This window comes from Dermacentor albipictus, chromosome 3 (genome assembly GCF_038994185.2).
Source record: "Dermacentor albipictus isolate Rhodes 1998 colony chromosome 3, USDA_Dalb.pri_finalv2, whole genome shotgun sequence".
Lineage (NCBI taxonomy): Eukaryota > Metazoa > Arthropoda > Arachnida > Ixodida > Ixodidae > Dermacentor > Dermacentor albipictus.
Window position 1 is genome coordinate 71,064,333 of NC_091823.1, and position 26,744 is coordinate 71,091,076.

Here is a 26,744-nt window from a genome sequence, read left to right on the forward strand (position 1 = left end):
TCTTTGGCAAATATAAATACTTACGTCATGGTACTTTAAGTTAAATACGTTAATCATCATTGCAATATCTTCTGTACACAGGTGCCATCCATCGTTTAACCCCTGATGAAGGAGCCCTGTTGGCGCCAAGACGTCGAGTTGATTCAACTTTTTTTGTTGGAGGCTTTATTCACTTTATATACAGTTCGTTACTGCGGCACCCTATAACTATTCATCAGTTCAGCACAGACATAATGTTTATTGTATAGCGTGGTCCATCGGGGCCTCACACAGTGTGCGTGCGTGCGTGCGTAGCACCGGAAACAATTATTTTTGCCCTCCGTTTTCCCATTACAGGAGTGTCCGGGACAGTTCACGCCACCCATGAAACGGAAGCACCGAGGGCGCGTGTTCGAGTTTCCCGCAGTCGCCACGAGCAGGCAGGACTCGACCCCCGACAGCGGCTCCGATTGCAAGTTTCTACAGAGCTTCGACGACGCTGAACAAACTCGCGAGGATACCGGCCACACCAGCGACGATGACCCTTTTGACGAACCGATGTGCGTCATCAACGTAGAGTCGGCGAGCAGTCAAGAACTGTCCCTAAGTAGCGACACTCTTTCGTCTCAAGGAGCATCGCCGTGCGCCGAGCGCAAGACCGGATCCAAGAGCGCCACCGGCGGTAAGCCGCCAGCCGTCGCTGAAATGGACTCTCCAACAGAAGAAACCCAAATCGACTGTCAAGCTCTTACAACCAGTTCTCCGAAGACCACGGAAGAGCGACCCCATGCTGGCAGCCAACTCGACACCTTCTCGGATATCCCCCATTCCGAACGTAACGATACCGTCGTTTCCTCGAAGGAAGTCAAGGCTCCAACGTCGAAGCGGGCAACTACGCTCAAGTGCTGCCCGTTTGGATCGCGAAACCAGGACCTGAACGAGAACCTCGAAGACGACGAACCTCGGAGCGGCAACAAGTTCAAGCCCAGGTGTCCGTTCCGCTTAGGCGGAGACGAAGACGACGTCGACAGGCTCCGAAGTCCGCTCGTTCAGAAAGGCAGCAAAGGTGCTCGCAGTAGCCTGTCGTCACTAGCTCGTTTCTCGTTCGGCGATCTCCGGGACCCTACCTCCAATTGCGGCGTCCCGACCGTGGTCGTCAAGGCGGCCAAAGAGGCGCACGGTTTCTTCCCAGGCCTACGCAGCATGCTTCGCAAGGGGGACAAGAAAGTCCGCCAGTCATCGACCAGCAGCGCGTCGCCGGGTGCGGACTCCCTGGCTCCCGAGCCTGTCGCGGAATACGGTACGGAAGACAGGCTGGTGGTCGACGATGCTGGCAACGCTGCCTCCAAGGGGGCGTGTCCGATGAGGCGCATGTTCTCTCAGGTGCTGACGGTGAACTTTGGCGAAGCCGAAGGTGCGGAAGCGCAGGCCCCCGGAAAGAGGACTCAGAGCTGTTACTCGTTCCGACACCTCGAGGACACTGAACTCAGTGCCGTCGAGAAGGACAAGCAGCAGGCTGCTTCGGGCCGTTTCAACCTGCCACAGCTGAACTGGCATTTCCCTAGACTGAAACAACGAATCACGAAAGGGAGCCTGTTTAGCGGCGCAATTTTTCCTTCGTCGAGGTAGTAGAGCCCGTCGAAAGAATGATATTACGAGTGCCTGTGCGAGTGTTTGTATGCTTGTAAAAAGTTGAACGAAGTGAACCTTAAGTGAAAGCGTTGATTTGGACATTATTCCCCGGTGTCCTCTTCATTTTTCTCCCATTTCGTAAGAAGATAGGTTAGTTGAGAGACGGCTGCAACTGGTCACGAACGCGCGCCCGCGTTGCTGACATCGGCTCTCAGGAGGTTTCACTCTTAGCGCGCTAGCATACGCGCTTTCTGTATACTGCAATGATGACACGTTGCTTCTCCTCAGTTGTGTCAGCAAAACGTCAGGTGGATGTTATTTGAGTGAATGAGTGTGGTGAAATTGTTGTACTGTACATAAGCTACGCGACTACGTAATGGAAGAGCGCAGTATGAAACGGAAAATTTCGAAAAGATATATATATTTTTAATGTACGCGTGGTCGGATGATGATAAGATGGGTGACACCTGCGAAGTGTTCCAAGGCTCCAACGCCATGCTAAGCTCTTTCTCGGATGGCATTAGCTTAATATTATTATAAAAGAGAACAGTTTCTTGTAGAAGTGAGTAAACCGCAAGTGTTAATGGGGATAAGTTATTGTTCTATATGGAGAATTTGAGCTAGTTATCACTGCACAAAGGCCCCTGCAATGCGGTGAACAAAACATTTCTCGACAAGCTTTACCACCCAACGTATAAACTGGGAGCAATGCAGCTTGCTTGAAGACCTTGTAGAAGTTGTCCAGATGGCAACAACTTAAGCTTTCGCATTAACGTATATCACTAAGTTTTCACATCCCGAAAACAAGCACAGATAAGTAAATGATATGTCCGTTTCGGAACACCGTTGAGATGATGAAACGCAAAGACCACGGATGCTCAAGAGCATGAACAGCAAGAAAAAGTGATCCGTTCAATTTGAATTTGCAAGCAACTCTGAAATTTAGAAACGTATCCATTGTGTATATTCTGCCAGCTTCATTCCTGTGCCTCTTCATGGTAGATGGGCATTTGTTTCCAATTAACTGCAAAAAGAAATAATAAACACATAGCTGTGGTAGGAATATTCGACACAGGGTTGGCACCAATATGGAAACGATAAATGAACGGCGAGTTCAGAATGCACGTAGCACATGGCTCCTCTCCTGCGTAGTGTATACCTCTTAGCGCTTTCTTTTATTTGCAACTTTACATTTAAATGAAGTTCATAAATATTTCATGGAGTCACAGTGGAGCAACATTATGCTGACCACCATGTGCAAAATATTCTGGGAACAGGAAGCCACGAGTTATATCTGTTGCGTTAGGAACCCGTAGCGTTTAGGAGAACAGAATGTATCAACCTTTAAAAGCTGACGTGTTCTGTTGTGCACTGTTACAACCGTTCGGATAGTTTAGGGACCTTGGTTTGTGCCGTGCTGAAAGAAAGCCCGTTGTGTATGTGAACATATCATGAAAGACGCAGCTTGGTTCGTCGTTTTGTCTCTGTTTGCTCTTGAGTGGGCACTGCCTAAAAAAAGCAAACTACGGGCTGAGAAACTCTTCAGAGGACAATAAAATGTGCAGACTCAGTTGGAATAGTGTTAATAAACGATGATTATGGTTTACGTTGGCCTCGTCTCTGTATTTTGACACAATCATCACGGGTAAGTGGCACAATTATATCAACACGTGTCGAGGGCTGTCGACCTCGACCCATCTGGCAGCTTTACCTCTTCTCTGCGGACACTGTTCCACCGAAGAAACCACTGGGTAACCGATGAAAGGCTGCCATCTCATTTTGCAGCCGCTCCTTCCGAGGGATGAGAGATTTAACCCGGTCGGTCCAGCGGCAGCTGTGCTTATTTTCCAAATGTTCCATATTTAAAGCATGAACCAGGACCAAAAATTCAATACGAGAGACGGTGAAACCTAGTAACTTCGACCACATTTTACCTTAGCATTGCGACATCTACAGACACTTAGGTATCACCAATGTCGCCAGATAACATTGTTTTTCGACCTATATTGCTACTCGATTGTAGCTCTTGTCATGTACCTCCGCTTCAAACGGCTTCTTATTCCAAATTGTCCTTGTTCTTACTCCGCAGCAGCAGCAGAAACCAAGATTATTGGCTCAGCGTCTTTGGCAAAGAAGAAATGCTTAAAAGCTGGGGTGGAGGTGCGGATCAAATTAAGTATTATATCAACAACAACAAAACATTATATAAATAAAATGAAGGCCACAAATGAAAACAGTACACGTAATTATGTAACAACACCATAATCATCTAAACGTTCCCTATGTACCACAACTACTCACACAAACTGAGTCGACGGGATCACCACTGTGTAGTGTATGCAATGTATGCGACGACAAATCCCATTTTGTGCGTTTTGACGAGCTTTGCAACCAGTAGAACTGCCCCCCAATCTGCTTTAAGTTCACGTGGCAGCTCCTTCAAAGTGCACCACTTTCTTGTATCTTGGGGCAGCGCTGATTATGGTTTCCGCGCGACGAAAATACTAATGGGTTTCGTCCGGCACGCTGGCTTAAATTAGACACGTTAGTTGCCTGTTACCTGTACGTGCTTGCACTTGTTACTTCTGTACGCTGCGTCCAAGTGCCAAGGGTGAGATTCATGTATTGCCCTTTCTATCCGGAGCACAACACTGTAGACGTATGGCCAGACAAACATCTCCAGCTCCACTAGATAATCTCTCTCTCTCTCTCTCTCTCTCTCTCTGTTCTGCATCCGGGTCAGAATACAGCATGCCTTAGCGCGCCAATCAATCTAGTTGGGCTCGTTAATGAGCGCCTGCCTCGTTGCTGGTCACATGTCGTTAAGGACAGCTGCAGTTCCAGCACCTACCTAGACCCGAACCGCACTCTTATAAAGGAGGTCGATGGCCACGCTCGGGTCACAGCGTTCTGTTTTCCTTAGGGGATGAGCTACGTGGGAAAAGAAGCTGCACCCTCCATTCAAGTTCCCGTCAACATTCTTCAAACAAATGCCTATCGTAGCCATTTTGCACACTTCCGTCCTACGGCACTCCATCTTTAACTATAGGTGATTTTTTTTATTTCCTTTATCTCGAGCCAGTGCCCAAAAAACAACACATTTTGTGTCTGATAACAACAGCGAGCAGCTTCTTTCGAGCGCTTTTCCAGCTTATCTACAGTATTGGGAAAACATTTAAGAAGAGTAACCTGTCTTTCGGGCTCAGTTGAAAATTCGGGAAACGGGAACCAAAGCGGTCTACCAACGGCCCTTTTATCTGTAGCTGCAACACCGGTGGTCGCCTCCGGTTTATGTAGCCAGCGCATACTTTGTGTGGCAGATACCTTTATTAATCAGCACACACAGCCGTCACCGCACAGGAGACACGACAGACGTCAGCAGAAAATAAAACAGAGACGCTGTTCTTAATTGTGTATCATTAGATCCTTCCACGCGCTCGGTGATATGCGTCAAGCTAAAGCCAATGAAGCGCTTGCCTGAAGGAAAATATTCCAACAACCGAGCAAAAAAAAGACACATAAAGCAGCGCCGCACACGCACTGCATAGTCGTGGACCTGTCACGCGATCAACAAATTGGCTGGATTGCGCGCTTCCGCCGCCTTCAGCCTTTCAGCTTCTTTGTGGGCGCACACGTCGTCATGAAGTTTGTTTCGCCGCAAGCGGAAAAGAGTGTCCCGCATTACGAACAACTCACAGACCCCCAACTGAGATGTGTTTATTGATCATCCCTCTAACACGGCGTTCTCTTGGAAACCGGTGTTCACTACTCGGAGCAACGCGGGATGCGGAAACCACGTGATTTATGCATCGTTTCTTTGCCGGGTGCCTCGTGTGGCTTGCGGAAAACCATTACGTATCGCATGAAAACAGCTAGGTGAAAGCCAATGCTATCAATATCGCTCCCGTACCTAAATACCGCTCTGGGGAGCGACGGCGTTGCTGCCGAGTTTGTTCTAGTTTATAAAAAGACAAAAGCGAACAGGGCAAAATAAGACACACATACGCCCCGTATGTTTCCCCGGTATAAATGAAAGCGTTCTTGATTAAACAGGGCGTCCCAGCTGACGCGCTTCTGGGTAAACAATGCAAACTGTTGTAACCCACCGCGTTTGCTCAGTGGCTGTGGTGGCGTATTGCTGAGAACGAGATCACGGGTTCAATTCGGTCGGTCCCGGCGGCCGCCTTCCTATGGGGGTGTGGTGCAAGAACACTCGTTTGCATTGCATGGGGTGTGCCCTCTTTGAACATGCCGGATGGTCAAAATAAGTTATGAGCCTCCCACTAATAACGCGTCTCTCATAGCTAGAATATGGAGCTTCTGGGCGTTGCCTAGCCGCCCACACTACCGTTACGCTCACGGACGCATGCGTCAACGAGCAGCATAGGACGCCCTTTCTCCCACGCAAGCAGACGCTTTTCGATGCGCAGTTGCATTAGAAGAAATAGACGCATCGGAGACACCCCGAGTGCGACGTGACACGATGGATAATCATTGAAAATTTAAACAATGATATACGCATATGGTGCGCTCCGTGTAAATGTGCGCATAGGTAGCACAGCCTGCCTATACAATTCGCTGCAATGAAAATCATTTCTTCGTGTGACATGCTGCTCTGTAATACTAATATTTATACCTCGAAAAACCACGCTTCAGATATACACACACATTGTTCATGAGCCACTCACACCAAGCATGTTTCGCTTTACGCAGACGTCAACTGCAGTTGAATCCGCCTGTTTCTTTCTAACTCCAACACAGCATCCAGCGTAATAGCAACCCCCTTAATAATATAAACCAACCATGTTGGAAATATCGTGTAATACCGTCTGCCTAATTTGCCTATTAACGCCATAATTAGCTACCTATTATTTTACTTCTTGATGAGACGAACCATTTTTTTTTAATTGTAGCCTTTTTGGAATAATTAACCTTGAAAATGTAACTCTCGGGTCTTTGAAACGTCTTCGCCAAGGGTTCTGCTTTCGTTTTTAAAATAATTTTTGAGGATATTCTGCCCGGCATTGCGTTTACTCCACCCACTACTATGCACTGAAGCTCTGAGACACTGCACCAGTTTAGCCAAACTCGTCCTATGCTTCTTATTCACTGCATTCTGCAGCTGTGAAATGTGCGCCTTCGGGCGACATCACGCTTCTGCTCAAATCGATGACATGAGGCCATTTCCTTGCGCTTCAAGTAGCCTGTAAAAGTGAGGCCCCGGATAAAAATCAACGTCGCGACCAATTAGAATTCCTAGTATCTACTGAGGCCAACTTCTGACACTAGAGTAGCACCCACCCTTGCACAAAGAAACGAAAATTAAAGCCATAACAGCGAGGTTAACCAGTGAGTATCTCCGATTGGCTACTCTGTACCGAGGAAGGGGGAATTGGAGTGTGTAAGATTACAGAAAAAGAAAAAGAAAGCAATACAAAGCCGCCTCTGTGGGCGCTGTCATAACACTCCTCTAAGCGCCACATAGTCATGCAACAGTGTCGACGTCCCACTGATAGATTCAACGTGACACAGGGGACAGTGCCAATTTAACACACAGTCCGTCATATCGTAAGTAGAACAATTACAGGGCCACCTGACAACTTCTGTAGTTGAGCCAGTTCTCTCGACGCCTGTAAGAAAGCGGTACTACATAGAGCCGCTGGCTCGTTACCAAGCCTGCTTGTTTATGTTTCGCAAGCTTATGGTTAAGCACAAGAAGGCAAAGTATATATTACATTTCATATAGTAAAGATTTCTCCGCTGAAAACGAAAGGAGGTCCCGCTGACGTCATGTTATTACGCGCAGATTCACACAGTGAACACCATCTCTAGGGCATCTGTTTATTGGTTAGACATGCAGTTTTACCAACCAACTATTGTTCTCCCTCTACAGCTTTGTCGTAAAATACCACTCAGAAAATGTGGTATAAACTTTTTTAAAACTTTTTTAAAACAGGGTTGAAGTGCCTCAGACAGGCTGGCCAACGTTTCGATAGGTGGACCTATCTTCGTCAAAGGCGGCCTCGTCATCCTCGGCGTGTTAGTTTTAAAGGGTTAGTGCAGTGACGTCACGTGCGGGTGTTGTTGCTGGCGGCTGGTTTTAAAGAGAGAGATTACAAGAGGGAACAGGCGCTGTCGTCCGACGTCTGTGAGCCTCATTCTCAAGACGAAGGGACAAGAGCGTGAGAGTGGGCACGCGGGGAGGAAAGAAAAGAAATAGAAGCAGAAAAAAGGGGAAAAAAAAAGCAGGGGGGTGCCAGGGCCGTACCAAGACACAACAAAGGGGGGGGGGGGAGTGAAAGAAAAAGAAAGAGAAAAATGAAATCTTTAAGAAATATGGGGGCTTGGGAGCGTGTTGGGGATGCGAACGGTTAGGAGGTAATCCGAGGGAGTCGTTGGCGGCATGTTTTTGAGGCATTAGAACGGCCGGTCAAGCAATAGGTCGAGTAATTTTGAAATAGTTAAGGTGGCGACGGGGAGTCTGCGGTGCAGTGTGTGGGGTGAATGAAAGGCAGCGGCATGGTCTTTCAAGGGGCGCTGCCCCACGCGCTTAACGTAGGTGTCGTTACGGCGGCATCCAGAAGGCGATGGTTGAGGCGCCGAAAAAGGCATATTGACTTCGGAATGTGTTGTCGAGGGGGTTTCAAAAAAAAAAGGACTAAAAAAGGGGTAAGGGGGAAGGGGGGGGGGCGAAATCGGTATAGCAAACAGGAGGGCGACGCGTGCAGAAGCGGGCGCGGGCAAGTGTACATGGAAGAAGGGGATCGTACACTTGGTATAGACGTAAAATCCTGAAAGAGTACATTAAATTGAGTAGTAAGAAGGTTTTTTTTTTCTCTTTCTCCTTTTCTCTTCTTCCTCTCTCCCCCTCTCCCCCCCCCCCTCTTTTCCTCCGAAATGAAAGAGTAGGTGAGGTTAAGAATTAAAGTTGGCTGGTGGCCTAATGTGTTTTGTGTATTGGTTGATGATATGAGAGTTTCAGATTTAAGTTACAGCTTTTAAAGATTCTAAGTTGCCGCGTGCCAAATTAATTCCTGTCGGGTGTAGGCAATTAAACTTGTGTATGAGGTATGATTCCGTGTACTTCCTTTCGCGAGGGGAACGGAAATTTGTTTGTAGTATATAGAGCCTTGCTTTGTCAAACATATGTCCATGTTCATTAAAGTGGCTGGCTACTGCTTTGGGTAAATTGTGTTTTGTGTCCGCGCGGTGACCATTGAGTCTTGTATTGATTTGTTGTCCGGTCTCACCTATGTATTGTTTGCTACAAGCGGCGCATTCTAGACAGTAGACTACATTGCTTGATGTGCAGGTGAAAGCCGAAGTTACTTTGTGTGTGTAATTCGACGCTGTACTTTTTACTGTAGTAGTAGATTGAATGTGTTTGCATGTAGAGCACCTCGGGCGACCACAGGGATTGGTTCCCAACTTCTTCTTTTTCTGTAGTTTGGCGTGCACAAGAACATCTTTAAAATTAGTGTTGCGTGTGTAGGCTACTCTGGGAGGGTCGGGAAAAATCTTCTTAAGTTTCTGGTTGCTGGTGAGAATCGGGTAGTATTTACTTAGGATGTTATTCACGTTTGGGAGTGCGTTTGAGAATTTAGTAGTAAGAAGAGGCGTTGTTGTTCTTGTGATCTTCGGGCGGGGCTTGAGGACCTCGGCTCGATCAAGTTTGGTTGCAGCGATGTAAGCTGTTTGAAGGTCACTGTTTGGGTGGTTCCTGTTTGATAGCGTTTCTTTAAGGTGATCGAGTCTATCTATGTAGTGTTGGTTTTCAACGCAAATGCGACGTAGTCGTGTGGCTTGGCCTTTAAAGATGCCTTGTTGCAAACAAGGCATCTTTGATGCAAACAAGGCATCTTTAAAGGCCAAGCCACACGACTACGTCGCATTTGCGTTGAAAACCAAGACTACATAGATAGACTCGATCACCTTAAAGAAACGCTATCAAACAGGAACCACCCAAACAGTGACCTTCAAACAGCTTACATCGCTGCAACCAAACTTGATCGAGCCGAGGTCCTCAAGCCCCGCCCGAAGATCACAAGAACAACAACGCCTCTTCTTACTACTAAATTCTCAAACGCACTCCCAAACGTGAATAACATCCTAAGTAAATACTACCCGATTCTCACCAGCAACCAGAAACTTAAGAAGATTTTTCCCGACCCTCCCAGAGTGGCCTACAGACGCAACACTAATTTTAAAGATGTTCTTGTGCACGCCAAACTACAGAAAAAGAAGAAGTTGGGAACCAATCCCTGTGGTCGCCCCAGGTGCTCTACATGCAAACACATTCAATCCACTACTACAGTAAAAAGTACAGCGTCGAATTACACACACAAAGTAACTTCGGCTTTCACCTGCACATCAAGCAATGTAGTCTACTGTCTAGAATGCGCCGCTTGTAGCAAACAATACATAGGTGAGACCGGACAACAAATCAATACAAGACTCAATGGTCACCGCGCGGACACAAAACACAATTTACCCAAAGCAGTAGCCAGCCACTTTAATGAACATGGACATATGTTTGACAAAGCAAGGCTCTATATACTACAAACAAATTTCCGTTCCCCTCGCGAAAGGAAGTACACGGAATCATACCTCATACACAAGTTTAATTGCCTACACCCGACAGGAATTAATTTGGCACGCGGCAACTTAGAATCTTTAAAAGCTGTAACTTAAATCTGAAACTCTCATATCATCAACCAATACACAAAACACATTAGGCCACCAGCCAACTTTAATTCTTAACCTCACCTACTCTTTCATTTCGGAGGAAAAGAGGGGGGGGAGAGGGGGAGAGAGGAAGAAGAGAAAAGGAGAAAGAGAAAAAAAAATACCTTCTTACTACTCAATTTAATGTACTCTTTCAGGATTTTACGTCTATACCAAGTGTACGATCCCCTTCTTCCATGTACACTTGCCCGCGCCCGCTTCTGCACGCGTCGCCCTCCTGTTTGCTATACCGATTTCGCCCCCCCCCTTCCCCCTTACCCCTTTTTTAGTCCTTTTTTTTTTGAAACCCCCTCGACAACACATTCCGAAGTCAATATGCCTTTTTCGGCGCCTCAACCATCGCCTTCTGGATGCCGCCGTAACGACACCTACGTTAAGCGCGTGGGGCAGTGCCCCTTGAAAGACCATGCCGCTGCCTTTCATTCACCCCACACACTGCACCGCAGACTCCCCGTCGCCACCTTAACTATTTCAAAATTACTCGACCTATTGCTTGACCGGCCGTTCTAATGCCTCAAAAACATGCCGCCAACGACTCCCTCGGATTACCTCCTAACCGTTCGCATCCCCAACACGCTCCCAAGCCCCCATATTTCTTAAAGATTTCATTTTTCTCTTTCTTTTTCTTTCACTCCCCCCCCCCTTTGTTGTGTCTTGGTACGGCCCTGGCACCCCCCTGCTTTTTTTTTCCCCCTTTTTTCTGCTTCTATTTCTTTTCTTTCCTCCCCGCGTGCCCACTCTCACGCTCTTGTCCCTTCGTCTTGAGAATGAGGCTCACAGACGTCGGACGACAGCGCCTGTTCCCTCTTGTAATCTCTCTCTTTAAAACCAGCCGCCAGCAACAACACCCGCACGTGACGTCACTGCACTAACCCTTTAAAACTAACACGCCGAGGATGACGAGGCCGCCTTTGACGAAGATAGGTCCACCTATCGAAACGTTGGCCAGCCTGTCTGAGGCACTTCAACCCTGTTTTAAAAAAGTTTATACCACAGTGTGCCATTCCATCTGCCAGCCCCTTTCTTGTTTTTGGACACTCAGAAAATGAGTATGCCTTGGCTGCAACTAGCCACTAGGCGTGTAACTTGAAGCAGCTCGATGAAGACGACGAAAGGAACCGAAAACAAACATTTATCTGAATTCATTCCTTTAGCCATTCAAAATTTCTCAATAGTGATTCTTTTCAGACTCGGACAATCTTTTTCTTAAATCACCCGATTCTTGGCCAATCCCCCATAGTGGATATGAGCCACTCTCGGTGGAAAGAAAAGCAAAGGATGAGCACTGTCAGCGCTCGTGCTGTTGCGCTTGTTGTTGTTGTTGTTGTTGTTGTTGTTGTTGTTGTTGTTGTTGTTGTTGTTGTTGTTGTTGTTGTTGTTGTTGTTGTTGTTGTTGTTGTTGTTGTTGTTGTTGTTGTTGTTGTTGTTGTTGTTGTTGTTGTTTTCCTTAGTGGCCGTGGCACATACCCACAGCGGGGGATTTTCGGTTCCTCACCTCGTTTTCTTCGCGCTGCTTCAAGTTATGTTCAACCCGGACAAACTCGCCCAAATCAAGTTGTCGCTGCAACTGAGCGGTGGCACTAGCATCCTCCTTCCAAAGTTATCTAACGTTGAATGAATCGATAAGCTCTCGCAAAATCTGACCTCAGGCCTTTAAGTTTGCAACGTTTCTTCTCGAGCAGCACGTAGCAGACATTTGTGCGGCGTCTTTTCTCAGGTTACCCTGGCCCTGCATGCCGCCGGTGCAGCAACAGCCGACTGCATTGAGGGCGCTGAGGCAGCCCCATCAATACCCGGGTGGGTTCCAGAGTGGAGCCAGTACGCCAGACACGGCAGGAAAATCACAGAAGCGCAAACACGAAGAAAAAGCAAAAAACACGAACAGGCCAACATAGCGGTTTTCATCGCCACTTTGGCACAATAACGCCGACCACGGATACAGCAGTCTTATCGGACGCTTCACTGTGCTGCACCCGACCAGACGCAGCAACCGCCCATGCATGTCCCTTTTGTGTGTGTGTGTGTTTGTGCGCGTGTGTGTGTGCGGTGGTCTGGGTCCTAACAAGCTCAGTGTCGTGGCCATAATAAATAAGGTTTACCCGACCTCTTATTTCCCCGCCTTCACACGTGTTGTTCAAGGCTAGGTATGAGCAGCTAAGCATGCGGGGTTGCTCGCGATCCACCCCAGTAGCCACAGCCGGTGGCTGCATAGAAGGTCGCGATGAGGCCCTATCTTAACACCGGGGTTCGTTATCGACGCACGCTTCGTAGTTGGCGGTGTCCTAACGCGCCGCGGGTTTCAGTGTCCCCGGCGTTTCGCCCCTGAGGCCCAAAATTGATGGGTGGACGTCCGTCCTTGTACCCGCGTGTATTAACGAGTACCGACGTCAAGGGATGGTTCCCTTAACCTTACCTAAGCGAACTGGAACAGAGAAGCGAATTGCGGCTTATTTTGGTCAGGAGGTGAATGACATTATTTACGTAAGCTACAGATTCTTATAATTTATGCAAGATTTTCACTTCTTGCTGGGTCAGCAAGGATCTATTAGTATCGAATCGCCGTTGACTCTGCAATTCACGCCATCGCGGCCCCCTTTCGTTGTGTAGATTCAAAGAAACCCAGCGTACCGAGAATCAGCAGCCAGAAACAGAACTCTGCGTAGTCAAAATTTACCCTCAGCTATCCGCTTCCTACCTTTCCTAGTAATTTTGGGACCTGAAGCGCCCGCTGTACACCGCTGGCCGGTGTACGCGATTTAGTTAGCTTGTACTCCTCATTCTCTTTCTCTAGTCTTCGATAGTCTTTTCATCCACTTGCCGCCTCCCCTCATCATGCAGTGTAGTCACGCAGAACTACCTCTGATTAATCTCCTTGCTTCACTGTACATTATCTGCTCATCTATCTATCTATCTATCTATCTATCTATCTATCTATCTATCTATCTATCTATCTATCTATCTATCTATCTATCTATCTATCTATCTATCTATCTATCTATCTATCTATCTATCTATCTATCTATCTATCTATCTATCTGTCTATCTATCTATCCATCTATTTATCTATCTATCTATCTATCTATCTGTCTATCTATCTATCTATCTATCTATCTATCTATCTATCTATCTATCTATCTATCTATCTATCTATCTATCTATCTATCTATCTATCTATCTATCTATCTATCTATCTCTCTATCTATCTATCTATCTATCTATCTATCTATCTATCTGTCTGTCTATCTATCTATCTATCTATCTATCTATCTATCTATCTATCTATCTATCTATCTATCTATCTATCTATCTATCTTCGCTCGCTCTTTAAGGCCAGTCACTGAAATTGCAACGTCTAGCAGCGTTTGGTTATCCCATTTCTGTCTATCATAATGTTGAATGCAAGAATAAATTGAACTCTCGGGTTTTATTCACACGCCAAAACCAACGACACGATTATGAGGCATGCCGTAGTGGAGGACTCCCGATCAATTTCGATCGCCTGAGGTTCTTTAACGCGCACGCAATGCATGGAACACCGGCGTTTTTGTATTTCGCTCCCATCTCAATGTGGCCCGCGGCCTGGTGTTTGATCCCGCGCCTTCGGGTTTAATAGCGGCGCCGCGCCATAGCCACTACTGCGGGTAATTTGACACATGAACGGCTCCATAGGGGCCATGCAAGATAGTGGCGTAATGAATCTGGCATATGAATATTTTTGCATCTTTATTTCCACGCGGCATCGATACGGCCATGCTAAGGTCCTTTGCACTTTAAAAAGCGCGGTGTGCGCCGATCCACGATGCATGTGGAAAACTGTACTTTTCTCTGTAATTCATTTTAAGGTAATAGCTCTTGACGTGCATCAGGATAACAGTGAAGGAAGTACAGCGTTCCCTGTATCGGATGCCAGATGCACGAAAACGCCAGATACACTTCGTCTTTTTTTTTTTTCTAGAGAAAAAGCGATCGAAAATCAGCTACGCCGCGAGAAACAAGGAAATGAGTACACGTGCACTAAAAATGAAGCTATCAAGATAACGAGGAAGACGCAATGCTGTTGCGAAACTTGAAACGTCTCTTTCGGTAGCAGTGTAGTTAATGAGAACTATACAGCCGTTTCGAAATCAACTGTAGACGCACGACAGGTATTTCATTTGGCTTAAGTGATCCGCGTTAGCAAAGAGAGCCTAAATCCCCGACGCTGCCAAGGCAGCAGCAAGTGCTAATTTATTCATATGGTTTACTTTGAGTTCTAAACTATTCAAGAAGATAGAAATCACGTGTGACGAGTAAAAAAAGAGAGAAATACTCTCGGGGCCAGACGGCTGCAAAGCGAAAATAATGATATCTTTGTGCAAAGTTTTATTTCCACTAGTTAGTCTAAGACAACAAGATGGCACGACCAGTGTTATAAACACTGAGGCATCGCTTCTTCATTTATTAGCCTTGTGTTTGGTTAAGGAGTTGTTTTCTCGGCTGGCGTAATGGTTTGAGCTTACAGACATACCGTTAGGATCATACTCAAAGCCACCCCATTTCAGACTTCTATTTTTTGTTCTTGTTTTTTTTTCGGCTACACTGCGCCTTTCTGTATCGTCTCCTAGCGCTGTTTTTTAAAAGCTGTTCGGACGTCACGTGAGGAAGACCACTGCGTCCCGATTCCACGTGCACTAGCTAGGACAAACCCTGCAAGACAGCTCTGCCTTCTGGCACGCACATGCTCGTTAACTGAGTGGAATACCCCATATTACAAAAGGGGAAAATGAAACATCCACCCAAACGTAGCTAAGTGCTAAACCTTTCCACTTTGTGGGTTTCAGCAGAACTATTTAATCAATACCACATATGCACCAAGGCGCGCCCGCGTGCACAGACTAAACCCTTCGCTGCAACTCGGACTTCCAGCCGGACTATAATAGACTGATGCGAACTGCCTCTTCTGTGTCGGTTGCGGTTGGGAGTTTCCTTCCCGAAAGCTTCATCATCAGCCTTTTTTTTTTTTATAGACCAATGCAGGACGACGGCCTCTCCCTGTAGCTACCGTCATTCTGATGAACAGTCTTCCTTTCTTTTCCTTTGTATTTTTCTTTTTTTGCTTTAACGCAGTACAGTTCAGCACAACTTGCCGGAAGTCCTTTCTGCGAAATCCAGGCTGCAATTCTCGGAATCTCCCTCTTGTCCTATAGCATGGTGTCAGGAAGAAGAAGACAAATAAAAAAACTTTTTTATGAAACAAGGAAGGTAAGGCTTCCTGAATGGTTCGTGTTTCCGCCTATACATTCAAGGCCTGCCGCCAACATTTCGCTTTCATCATTTACTTTTCCTCAATCTAGTCGTAACGTTGGAACGGAATAAACAGGGCACGTTCCTGCACTATGAGGGCATGCAGCCGAGAGGAAGAAAAAAGCCAGTCAAGTAGAGGACAGCATCATTGTATGTACGTTTACTTGTGCATTTTCTTTGCTTCTGCGTTATTTATATAGTTGCTAGGAGAAGTCACCACATCTGCGTTTTCTACCTGGCAACCATTCTTTTTTACTTTTTTTTTCTTTTCTTGCTAATGCGTACAAGACAACGCTAGAATACCGACTGTCGAGCATTCCTAATCCCACATGCTGCTTTCTGCAGTCCGCATTCACTGGTCCCTCTCTGCTGGTATCGGTTCGTAATACGTCGAGAGCCTGAAAACAAAGAAAGACTATCAATATCCCCTGCTACAGCGCGCAGAGCCAAAGAGAATAAATTAACAAAACTAATGAAACCTAAAGGCTAAAAAAAGATGTCTTAACAGCGGAAACGAACAAAGGTGGCCTATTTTCGGTGGCCGGGAAAGTGGGCACAGCATACAAAGAACTGAATTATGTGTGTGATTTTTTTTTGTTTTTTAGCGACAGTCTAGAAAGCTTCGTTGCTGCTCCCAATGAGGCACATTGGCGCTTTTAGGGGGCCTCATTGCACGTGACTTAACGTCGCATTTGCGAGTTCCTTGACGACAATCGATACCGAAAGGCGACTGACTGCCAGATAAGAAGTGCCGTTCACGGAGGCAGTCAACTCACTACTAAGAGGTTGTTTACGCGCATGGCACGCATCGAACTACGGACGCAACAACGCGGAGCTATTTCCTCTTCCGCTAAGGGTCATCCAAACATCGCTCCGTAAAGAAGGCGGATTGGCGTTCTTCGGTGAAACAAAGCACAAAAAAAAGTTACGCTGTGTTATCCGGGAAACCGGGCAGACTCCCGAATGGGTCGACCTGTTAGGAACCATTCCGCTGCTGGTACAGTATTCGTAGCAGGGTGCTCTCTTTTTTTGATTTAGGTTACATTTGATCTAGAAGTAGACCTTTAACTGAACGGATTGCTCTGCAAAATAGGAATCGATGTCATTCTCATGTATATGCATGCAGCTGGTTATATTCCACGCTGTCAAGCATGATGTTGCATTAAGTGTGATCAATCCAGACATGCGCGCCTTCAGAACAGCCCCCGGTTGAGACAGGTAGCGGTACCTCGATGAAGAGAGAACGGGGCACAAAGCGCACTCCGCTCCAGAGGCACGGAAGTCAGCGAGGGCAGCTGAACGAGGTCATTAGGGACAAGTCGCTCCGCATGCCAGTCGACGTTCTGTAGGCCACGAAGATCCACTGACGTCAACGCAGCACGTGCGCGGATCGTTCAGCCCAACCTCCTCGCGGAAGAAGACACCACTCGTGAGGCCTCATGAGCACAGAGTTATCATTCATAACTGTTATTGCGTCTTATTTCCGGGTCTTTTCACAATAAGCTAGCAGTCACCACTTCTCGTGCATCTCTCTCTCTCTCTCTCTCTCTCTCTCTCTCTTAAATCTAGCTATTCTCTGAACTCTACGGGCAGCACCTTCGGAAGCTCAGTATTCCACGCCTATCGGTGAAGACGAGTAGCTACGTTTTGTATGCATGGCTCTCCATCGCTCTCCATGGCTCTCATATGGCTTTCCAAAAGTCGAAAGAACATAGAAAGGCAGGGAGGTTAACCAGAACAAAAAAATGGCTGTGGCTTAGCTAAGGTTAAGCCCAGGATGCGAAGCATACTAGCCTTTATTTTATTTGTTGAAGCACTGTTTAGCCCGGTGAACTGCTGTTGCTTGGCTATATTTGGTTCGGCTAGACGAAGAAACAACTCATGCGTTACTCTGCTGATTCCTTTATTTTCAAACCAATAAATACGCTCTACCACTACCAATACCGCTATACCACTGGTATAGCGGTATTGGTAACCTGGTATAGGGGGAGGAGCGGGAGTTAGGCCGCAGTACCATCTGTGCGACCGCAGGCGAGCGCATGAGCTGAGACCCGGCTATGTAGCTACGCGGCCGCAAGCGAGCGCACGAGTTGAGCCTCCGCTTTTGCAGCTGTTATGACGTCATATGGTAGCTACGCGGCCGCGCGCGGCGCAGCAAGGAAGAGCGTGGTTGTGCGGCTAGTATGGTTCGCATAAAGAATTCGTTTCGCTACCCTACACTGGGGAACGAAGAAGGCGGAGATAGAAAGATAAGACAAAAGTAGAGATAGAGAGGGGAAGTCAGGACACACAATTCTATTCCGCCAGCAACTGTGTACTTTGCGCGGCAACACGCGACATCTTGACAACGATCTGCAGATGCATGATACCTTTGTGAACGCTGCATACTCGTTGCTTAGTTCGCATCGAAGCGCGAAGCAGCACGAAAGTCCATTCGCTCGCTACTGCTGCTGCTCTTCCTCGCGCCAGCATTTTGACAGCGAGTGTCCGCGGTCATTGCGTGTGATTTGGTCATCTTTGCCTTGCGCGCTGACACCACGCTTGTTAATTGGGTTAGTAAGCCAAAGTTTTCAAGTTTGAACGGCCAATTAAACGACTATCCTTGCTTCATATAGCTGTATAGTGCACAGTACTCATAGAGCGCCGCAGTGGAAGAAGAGACTGGACTAGCGCCTCCAGGCATATAGGCTCGACGATGGTAGCCGCGACATCAAAGCAGTCATCTGTTTAACAAATAGCTATTGTTTGTGGGCCTTCTGTTCCTACAAGTTGGTGACCCGGACGTGATACCACATTACAACTGTTTAAGTCTACCGAGTTTCTTCTCAAGGCCATGGAACCATTCGCCGCCGAACAACAACGTTTCGAAGAAAACGGAACGTCTCCGTCACCGCACTGAAACTTCCCGATTTCTGGTCCTCGGACTGTGAACTCTGGTTGTGAACCATGTCGAGGCGCAGTTTCGCCGTCACCGAGTCACATCTCAGGCGGCCAAGTAAGACAACGCCGTGAGTGCGCTTAACCCGACCACTACAGATTTGGTCCGCGACATTTGCTAGCTCCTCCGCTCGATGATCGGTACGATACCCTTAAGCGGGAGTTACTACGGCGCACCACCGACTCTGAGTCGCGGCGGATTCAACAGCTCCTCTCATCGGAGGAACTCGGTGACAGAAAACCGACTGCGCTGCTTCGTCGCATGACACAACTCCTGGGAACCAGTTCATCATCAACATACTCGAAAAACCTTCGGAAGTTCTTCCTACAACGTCTACCGAACCAGGAACGCATGATTTTATGTGCCTCACCTACTACGACTTCTGTCGAGGCCATAGCGACGATGGCAGATCAGATTATGTATTCTTTCCATCCTGTGATGTCCACTGTTGACCGTTGTCGGGCACCCGTTGCGACACAACCCCAGCTACAGCAGCACTTTGATGAACCCGACAGTTCGAGCACTGACCTTGCTGCGCAAGTAGAGGAGCTAACTAACCAGTTGGCTGCCTTACACTTTCGGCCGAGTAACCATCAGCAGCGAGCATTGCTCGCATGAAAAAAACGTCTCCCGCCGTTCGTCTCGTTTTATTTATTGGTATCACGCCAGATATGGCACTCCCGCACGGCAGGGGCGTCCGCCTTTCCGGGAAACGGTTGGGCCAGTCACTGATGACGGCTAGTGCTACTGGCTCTACATCAAGCCGTCTCTTTTACGTCACCGACCGTATCACGAAAGTTTGCTATCCTGTAGACATTGGTGCGGAAATTTGTGGCTTTCCCCCAACTTTTCAAGACTGCAGAAGACATCTACATGACACGTGTTCTCTCACTGCCGTCAAAGGCTCTGACATTAAAACGTACGGCTAGAAATCTGTCACTCTTAACCTTGGTCTGCGACGCCTTTTTAGATGGCTATTCACAGTCGCTGAGATCTGCGGGCCGATCATCGGCGCTGATTTTCTGTGGAAGTTTAACCTTCTCATCGACCTTCGCAACTGCTGCCTTCTTGACTCCTTAACAAACCTGTCCGCACAAGGTATCACCACGTCTGCACCACTTTTGCGCCTCGTACAAGCACACACCCAAGTACCCAAACCATGGTCCACCATCCTGCTGGCATTTCCAGAGCTGTTCGAACCACCCTCGCCAGATCCTCTAATAGTGCACAACGTCACGCACCACATTGTGACTAAAGGACCACCGGTATACGCCTGACCTCGGGTGACGTCCTCCAGCGTGAACTCATCAAGCGTGACGCCATATTTTCCACACTTCTTGTCAACGGACGCGAAGAGACCATTTCTATCGACCGCTTGAAGCTAGCTCATCTAGACTCTGGCAGTGACATCTCCAAAATTTAAACCGCTCAACAGCAGCGCCTTCAGCGCGGGGGAGGGGGGGGGAGAGGGGGAGGGGGGGGACCATGTTGTGGACAGTACTCATATAACCGCGCGGTGGAAGAAGAGACTGGACTAGCGCCATCAGGCATATAGGCTCGACGATGGTAGCCACGACATCGAAGCAGTCATCCGTTTAATAAATGGCAATTCTTAGTAAGCCTTCTGTTCCCACAGCTGTCTACTAATTTGCTATCGCAATCGGTGCTTCGCCTTCCAAGCGAAACTGCTACTTTTTTGTAAGTCTTAGCTACATAATTCCTGATCTTTTGACGCACGACTGGGGCTGCAACACATGGAAAACCAGACTTAATTTATGAAATGTTTTGTCTCAAAGGATGCGTGTTTCTTCCACGTTCCTTGTACATTCGCGCTGCACTGTTTTTCTATCTAACGCGTCATTGCACGTCTTTATATGTAAGCGTCAGCAGGCGCTTATCTTTCGTATACGCACATAATTGCACTGTGTATCTAGAGAGAGAGAGAGAGAATGGAAGACGGAAAGGCAGGGAGATTAACCAGACTGAGTCCAGTTTGCTACCCTGCACGTGGGGAGGGGAATCTAATTTTACACTGTTCATTCGAAGTATAATCAACCACGAAAAAAACTGCCCGAATTGCACGAGGTATGTGCCCAACTTTTAATCCTATTCATACGTTGTTGGTCTGTTAGCACGTGATAGCAAGTTCATCGAACGCTTCTTCAGTTGAAGTACAAAGACCTTTGATTTGCTTTGTCTTGCTAGCAAAACTGCTGTCTGTTTACTTTTAGCGGCTTTAATCATAGTGAAAGCTTTTTTTTTTCTTTCCTCCAAGGAGAGAATCGTGTCTTGTGCTAAGTCACGTACAGACAATTTATCTCTGCAGGAGCATACAGCACTTTACGAGGGCATAAGCCCCTAAGTTTATTATGCAGAACTCATTTTCTAGCTTTCCAGAAGATCATACCGCTTTTTCACTTCAAAATTAACTGCCTGGAATGAAAATTCAGGCACTCTGGGAGATATTCGATGTTGACAATTTGCATAGTATAAAGCGTTTTGTCGACGACGGTTAATGCTCAAGCTTTAAAATCAACCAGTGCCAAGCTCTTCTGGCCCGGATATCTGCATAATAAATGATCATGCACTAACCCAATCAGTCAGAGCAACAGCAACGCTCTTTCCGCATAATTTTGTTTTGATCCAAAACACACTTGAAGTAACAAGTCTGGAGTGGAATGTAATGAGAACAGGTCTCTAACCTCGACACGTGGTGGGGAGCAAATGTTAAGCGAAAGGCTTAGATGATCAGCAGGTTTGAGCCCGACTGGCTACCCAGCAAAGAGGGACGCAAAAAGGAACGAAGCTGTCAGGAAACGAAGGAGACATACGTCACTGGGTGGTGTGCACTGAAGTCGCCGACGTAATGAAAATCATCGGTACTGTTTCACAGTCAGTCGCTCCGTCCGGTTGGCTTCAAAAATCTCAGTACTGCTTTTGTTGCGTTTGTGAGCTGTTCTATATGCGAGACTATGGTCCCAAATTTTTTGTCCTACGAAGAAGGTTTTTCGTCTAGCTGGTTTAGAGCAGTAAAAAGATAAGCCTTTCGTTTTAGAAGCATAGGCGGTAGCGCAAAAGGTGGTGGGTGGTTTATTCACCGCCACAGCCATTGTATACGGTACTATGGGTAATTTCAATGAAGAATCAGTATGCATTGATGAATTCACAGGTGAATGCAATGCGTAGGCGCGAACGGAGAGGTGCTTTCGGTTTTCTTCACTTTGAGGAAAACCAGGTAACCAACGCAGCTGCATAGAATGGTCGAGTTAATGCAAAGAATGCTGAATGAAGTCCGTTTCCAACTGCAATTCCTAGCCAATTGCAGAATGCAATTCCTAGCCAAACCAAACGGAATTTTTAGACACTCATTAAAATGTTGAAGTCTTCAAGAATGCACAGAAACAATAATACAGAGATCGTTAGAAAGACGGTGTCTGCCCACAAGTTTTACTGCAGTGGAGGCTATGAAGTTTCGAGAGCATTGCCCCCACTGAGCCGCAGAAGGAAAAAGAAACCCTTCTAAACGCAGCTAAAATTTCATAAAAGTCATCCAAGATCTGTAATGAGGTCGCCCGTCTGTCTTCTGGAAGACGTTTCCGTTTATCCCAAGCTTAAGCCTACGTAACGACGGGAAGCATTACACCTGGCCCGCAGTCTGCTTTTTCGACACCAAAACACGAAATTGTTGGCGCGTATAAGATGGGACTGTATAGCAGTGCGTTAGAATGCACCAGAGCCCGGCGAAACACCGCAGAACTCCCCGAAAATTCGAAACAAGAAAGCAGATAGAATGCTTGTGTAGTCATTCAGGGCGTCTTTTTGCCATGACCACAACGGGAAGAAAGCTCAGCGGTCGCCCAGATTACATGCGACGCAAGAAACGCCGCTTCATCCGTATGGTATACCTGCTGAAGTGGAAACCCGAGGGACGTGGGTGACTGGCCTGCGGAATGACTTCCCCAGTCATCACTCCGGCGAGACAGTGCAGTGACCGCAAATGATCCCATCCCGCACACTCTCGTTCTAGCGACCCCTCTTCGCACAGCTGCAGTGCCTGCTACACAGATGCTTGTCCACAAAGAGAGTGGGTCGGCAAGATACTTGAAAGGAGCATTACGCCTTCCTTTTCACTGGACTGGGCGAGCAAACAAGTCATATTGGAAGCGAAAGCTGACGATGGCCGTCATCTGTTCTCGCTATAGCTCCGTTAAGTGTTGTCTTTTGTCCGGCCAGAGATGACAGGTGGCTGCCATTGAGAAGAGATTCGAAAAGAAAAACTCCTTTGTTGGAGGTGCTTTGTTGCTCATTGCATCATTTGGACGCTGTAAGCCCAGCTCACATACAAACAAAGCAGTTAGGAGAAAACGATACTGTTCGTTGCGACTGGCAACTGCTACGTCCTCTTACCGCCTACTAGCCTATGCCTAGCTTCTAATAGATGTTGGCTCCTGACTAGTCATCCTCTTTATGTTCATTACTTCTTGTGTTGTCCTTTTTCTTTCTTTTTGCGCTCACGCGAGCGAGAGTCTTTCTGGTATGCTTTATAAAGGTGCTTTAATAGGCACTAGTAGAAGCAAGTACGATAGAAAAATTGCTGACTTTAAGTGAAGTCGACTTCCCTGCTTACATTTTCCACATCCATTCCAGAGCAAAGCGCGTCCCAAATAAACGAGTTATCACGTGAAATTTTATCATCGCACTTGCTGTGTCGTCGCATACGACTTAAGCTAAGGCCCAGTAGATTTCTGTCTCTCTCGTTTGTAATTCAAGCCATAATGAAGTACTTTTTTTATCCTAAGAAAGATCAGCCGGCCATGCTCTGTTAGGTTTCGATTGGGCTATAGGAACCCTTCTGTGCAGATCACCTTATGAAGGTTGTTCTTACATCTAATTATTAAAAGAAACATCCCGTGCCAAATTGATATACGCTGCCTATGAAAAGTGCTACGACGCAGGGCTCTAGGTAAGTTCTGTCCACATCGTTTTTCTTTATTTAGAACAGGGATCCGAAAGTACGGGCCTTCGAATGCATCCAATATCTGCACACGGCCGCTGTTGCTGTGATTTGAACCCGTGGCCTCAGGCTCCGCAGTGGGGTGCCAAAGTCATTGAGTCACAACGGCAGATTTTGTGCCATCTCGTCCAACAGAACCGAAGAAAAGGTCATATCTTCTTTCGTAAGGCTTTACGTACACATATTCTCTATTAAGTCTGCGGTATGTTGGCACCGAGCACTTAGACTTCGAATGAGCAATAATAGTACGAATTTTCATGCTAAGCATGGCATGAGACGCGTCAAAACGAAAGACGGGGAATGCAAAACAAAATGTCGCAGGCATCACAGAAGTTCCGCTACGACACCCATTACGTTCTTCGTTCCCTAAAGCACTCATCTAGTCACCATCTCGAAGAGTCGGTCTTCTAGAGAAGCTCGTATACCACGCTACAACGGACCCTACCGCTTTTTGCGCCAAGTTACCGAAGTCGGCTATGAGATTGCCCCGCTCAAACCTACGACGCTGTGAGCGCGCCCACACACTGATATCGTTCACTTCGGCTGACTGAAGCACTACAACCCGTCAGGTCACACTGCACTCTGCCCAGCCCCGCGTCAGTGATTTTGACCGGTGGGTAGTGCCACGAGATTGAAGGCGATCAAAGCATCTTGTCAGACAATGCTAAGGAGACGAAGAAAAGATCAAAGTTCTTTTGTTCCATCTTGGCTACTGTTATGCCTGCACCTCTGAGTCTATCTAGTAAATACTTGCAAATACATGTTCTTGTGTGTTTTTTGTGCAGCAATAAGATATTGAGCTTAACAAACATAACTCCTGATTTTACTAACACGGTACCCTGAGATAATAGTGAATGAGCAAACAAACTCACCATGGCTCAAGAAGTGTGTCTTTACTTCTTGTTTTTCCTATTATTATTATTTATATTGTAGTACGAAACTCACAGATCCGTTCTCGAATCTCGTAGCTTGCATGTAAAACTTGTACCAAGCGAACGACCAACTTTGCCTGAGAACACTGAAACTCACATAATTCACTTAGCCCGTACCTTCTAACAGAACAGCATTGTTCTAAAAGAAAGGCAAGCTCAATGAGAAAGATCAGCGTCCATTAGAAGGCGCCCCATTATATTGCTGCGCACTCCGGCCGTCAATACTGAAAGGAATGAAAGAAAGAAACCCACCATTTCTTTTCCCAGTGCTACTCGGGGTTTTTTAAACTGCACCACTTACTGCGTTTACATGCTAGTGAAGTCTTCGATTAGTTGAAGCGTGTACTGTCTCAGCGCCTACACCGTCGATTATGTAAATAGTCTTCCTTCCCCAGTTTCGTATTTCGGCATAAAGCGTTCTCATCTGACAATGAAAAAGTTTCCACTCCTTCGGCATTCTGAGGTGGAATTCACAAACTTTTTGTCCATAACAACGTCTTGCTGCGTGGTCGGCCGCCTCCGATAATAATGTGTTGCTTGTTTCTAATTGAATGGATCTTGTGCTTACGAACTGTGCTACACTCTAAGAGCAGTTGCGACCTTTGTGTTGTATATTTGCCACACAACGATAATCGTCATCTGTCTTGCTTCCATTTCCTTTCCTGAAAACGCTGCGCTCGTTACTTTCCTGTCAAGAATGCTCTGTCATGCTGATAACGCGCATGCCGGTCGTGACTTGGAAGTACCGAGCACGCAGCGTTAAAGAAGGAAATGCGGGCAAAACAGACGACGACGATTATTGTTGTGTGGCAAATATACACCACAAAGGGCGCAACTGTTGTCAGAGTGTAGAGTAAGAAAATTTTTTAATACTGGTCCTGTTCTTCAAGCGGGAAGAACAGGACCAGTATTACACCACAAAGGGTGCAACTGTTGTCAGAGTGTAGAGTAAGAACATTTTTTAATACTGGTCCTGTTCTTCAAGCGGGAAGAACAGGACCAGGGCGGAGGAAGAACGTTGCACCGCTCTTCCTTCACCCAGCAGGCTCCACTCTGATTGCATTAAAAAGAAATCGCGAGATAAATGCCTTTAACTAGGCAAATAAGACGACTTCTCATCTTGACATCTGCGGTGTCGCTTCTCCATTTTCTTGAAAACGATGATGCCTGTCGAATCAATATCAATCAGGACCCGTATTCACAATAAAAAAAAGCTTCTTACACTATAACAATTATCAAGAGCAAATTGTGATGTTGGAGATTATGCTACAGAGGGCGAGCGGGCAATGGCAACACGCACTTATAAATTCAGCCCGAAATTCCAAACGAGAGGCTCTGCATGCCGAGTTTCGAAACGGTAAGATATCGATAAATCAAACTATAATTTCCAAAATTAGCGCGTGTCAGGCACTGACGGCATACTGTTGCATGCTTGTTGCCTGTGTAATTCCGTCGATATTCAACAGAAGAATGGCTACTCTCAGCTTGCTTCAGAAAGCATGATCCAGTACTCGAACATTCTTCCGCGTTGCACCGCTCTTCCTCCACCCAGCAGGCTCCACTCCGATCGCATTAAAAAGAAATCACGAGATAAATGCCTTTAACTACGCAAATAAGACGACTTCTCATCTTAACATCTGCGGTGTCGCTTCTCCATTTTATTGAAGACGATGATGCCTGTCGAATCAATAGCATTCTTCAGAAAAGCCTCGAAGTCTCCATTGTCAAAGAAAGCGCCACATTAGGTTTATGCCTCTCCCTCGCATCTCTTTCCCGGTTATGATTTCGTTTTAGAACAGTGATGGTTGTAAAAACTGACAGGTGTCTACCGAAATACTCCTAAGCATTTATCTTCGTTTCGTAGTACCCATGTGCAGCGCCATTTACAGGGCACCTCGCCAAACCCCATTGCAGATTTAGGTTATACACTGGAAGCTATAAAACGCCGCTTAAGGAGTGCTTTACGGAACTAATTTTCTTATTAGAGGAGGTGGAAGAAGTTAACTCTCCTGTCACCATCCCGCCAGGAGGCTAACGTCACGGCCAACGGGGACATTACCTCTCTCTCTCTCTCTCTCCGCCTCGACATAGCATTCCCACGCTATGTTCTTTTCCTGCCTTCTCCCACGCCGGAGCCGAGGGACTTACCATGGCGTCGAGCCCCACCTTCTCTCTCTCTCTCTCTCTCTCTCTCTCTCTCTCTCTCTCTCTCTCTCTTATT

At 46.8% G+C, this 26,744-nt stretch overlaps 2 protein-coding genes across 6 annotated transcripts in view; one reads left to right on the top strand and one right to left on the bottom strand.

The window, feature by feature from the left end:
- The window catches only part of LOC135914316 (guanylate cyclase soluble subunit beta-1-like), a 219,282-nt gene extending 217,237 nt beyond the window's left edge, over positions 1-2,045 (top strand). For all 3 annotated transcript variants that reach the window (XM_065447108.2, XM_070535555.1, XM_070535557.1), the window contains one exon: positions 337-2,045. In XM_065447108.2, the coding sequence (XP_065303180.2) occupies positions 337-1,608 (1,272 nt within the window). In that variant the 3' untranslated portion in view covers positions 1,609-2,045. The remainder of the gene's footprint in view (positions 1-336) is intronic.
- Positions 1-26,744, bottom strand: part of LOC135914317 (guanylate cyclase soluble subunit beta-1-like) — a 969,460-nt gene that overhangs the window by 808,787 nt on the left and 133,929 nt on the right. The window lies entirely within an intron of this gene.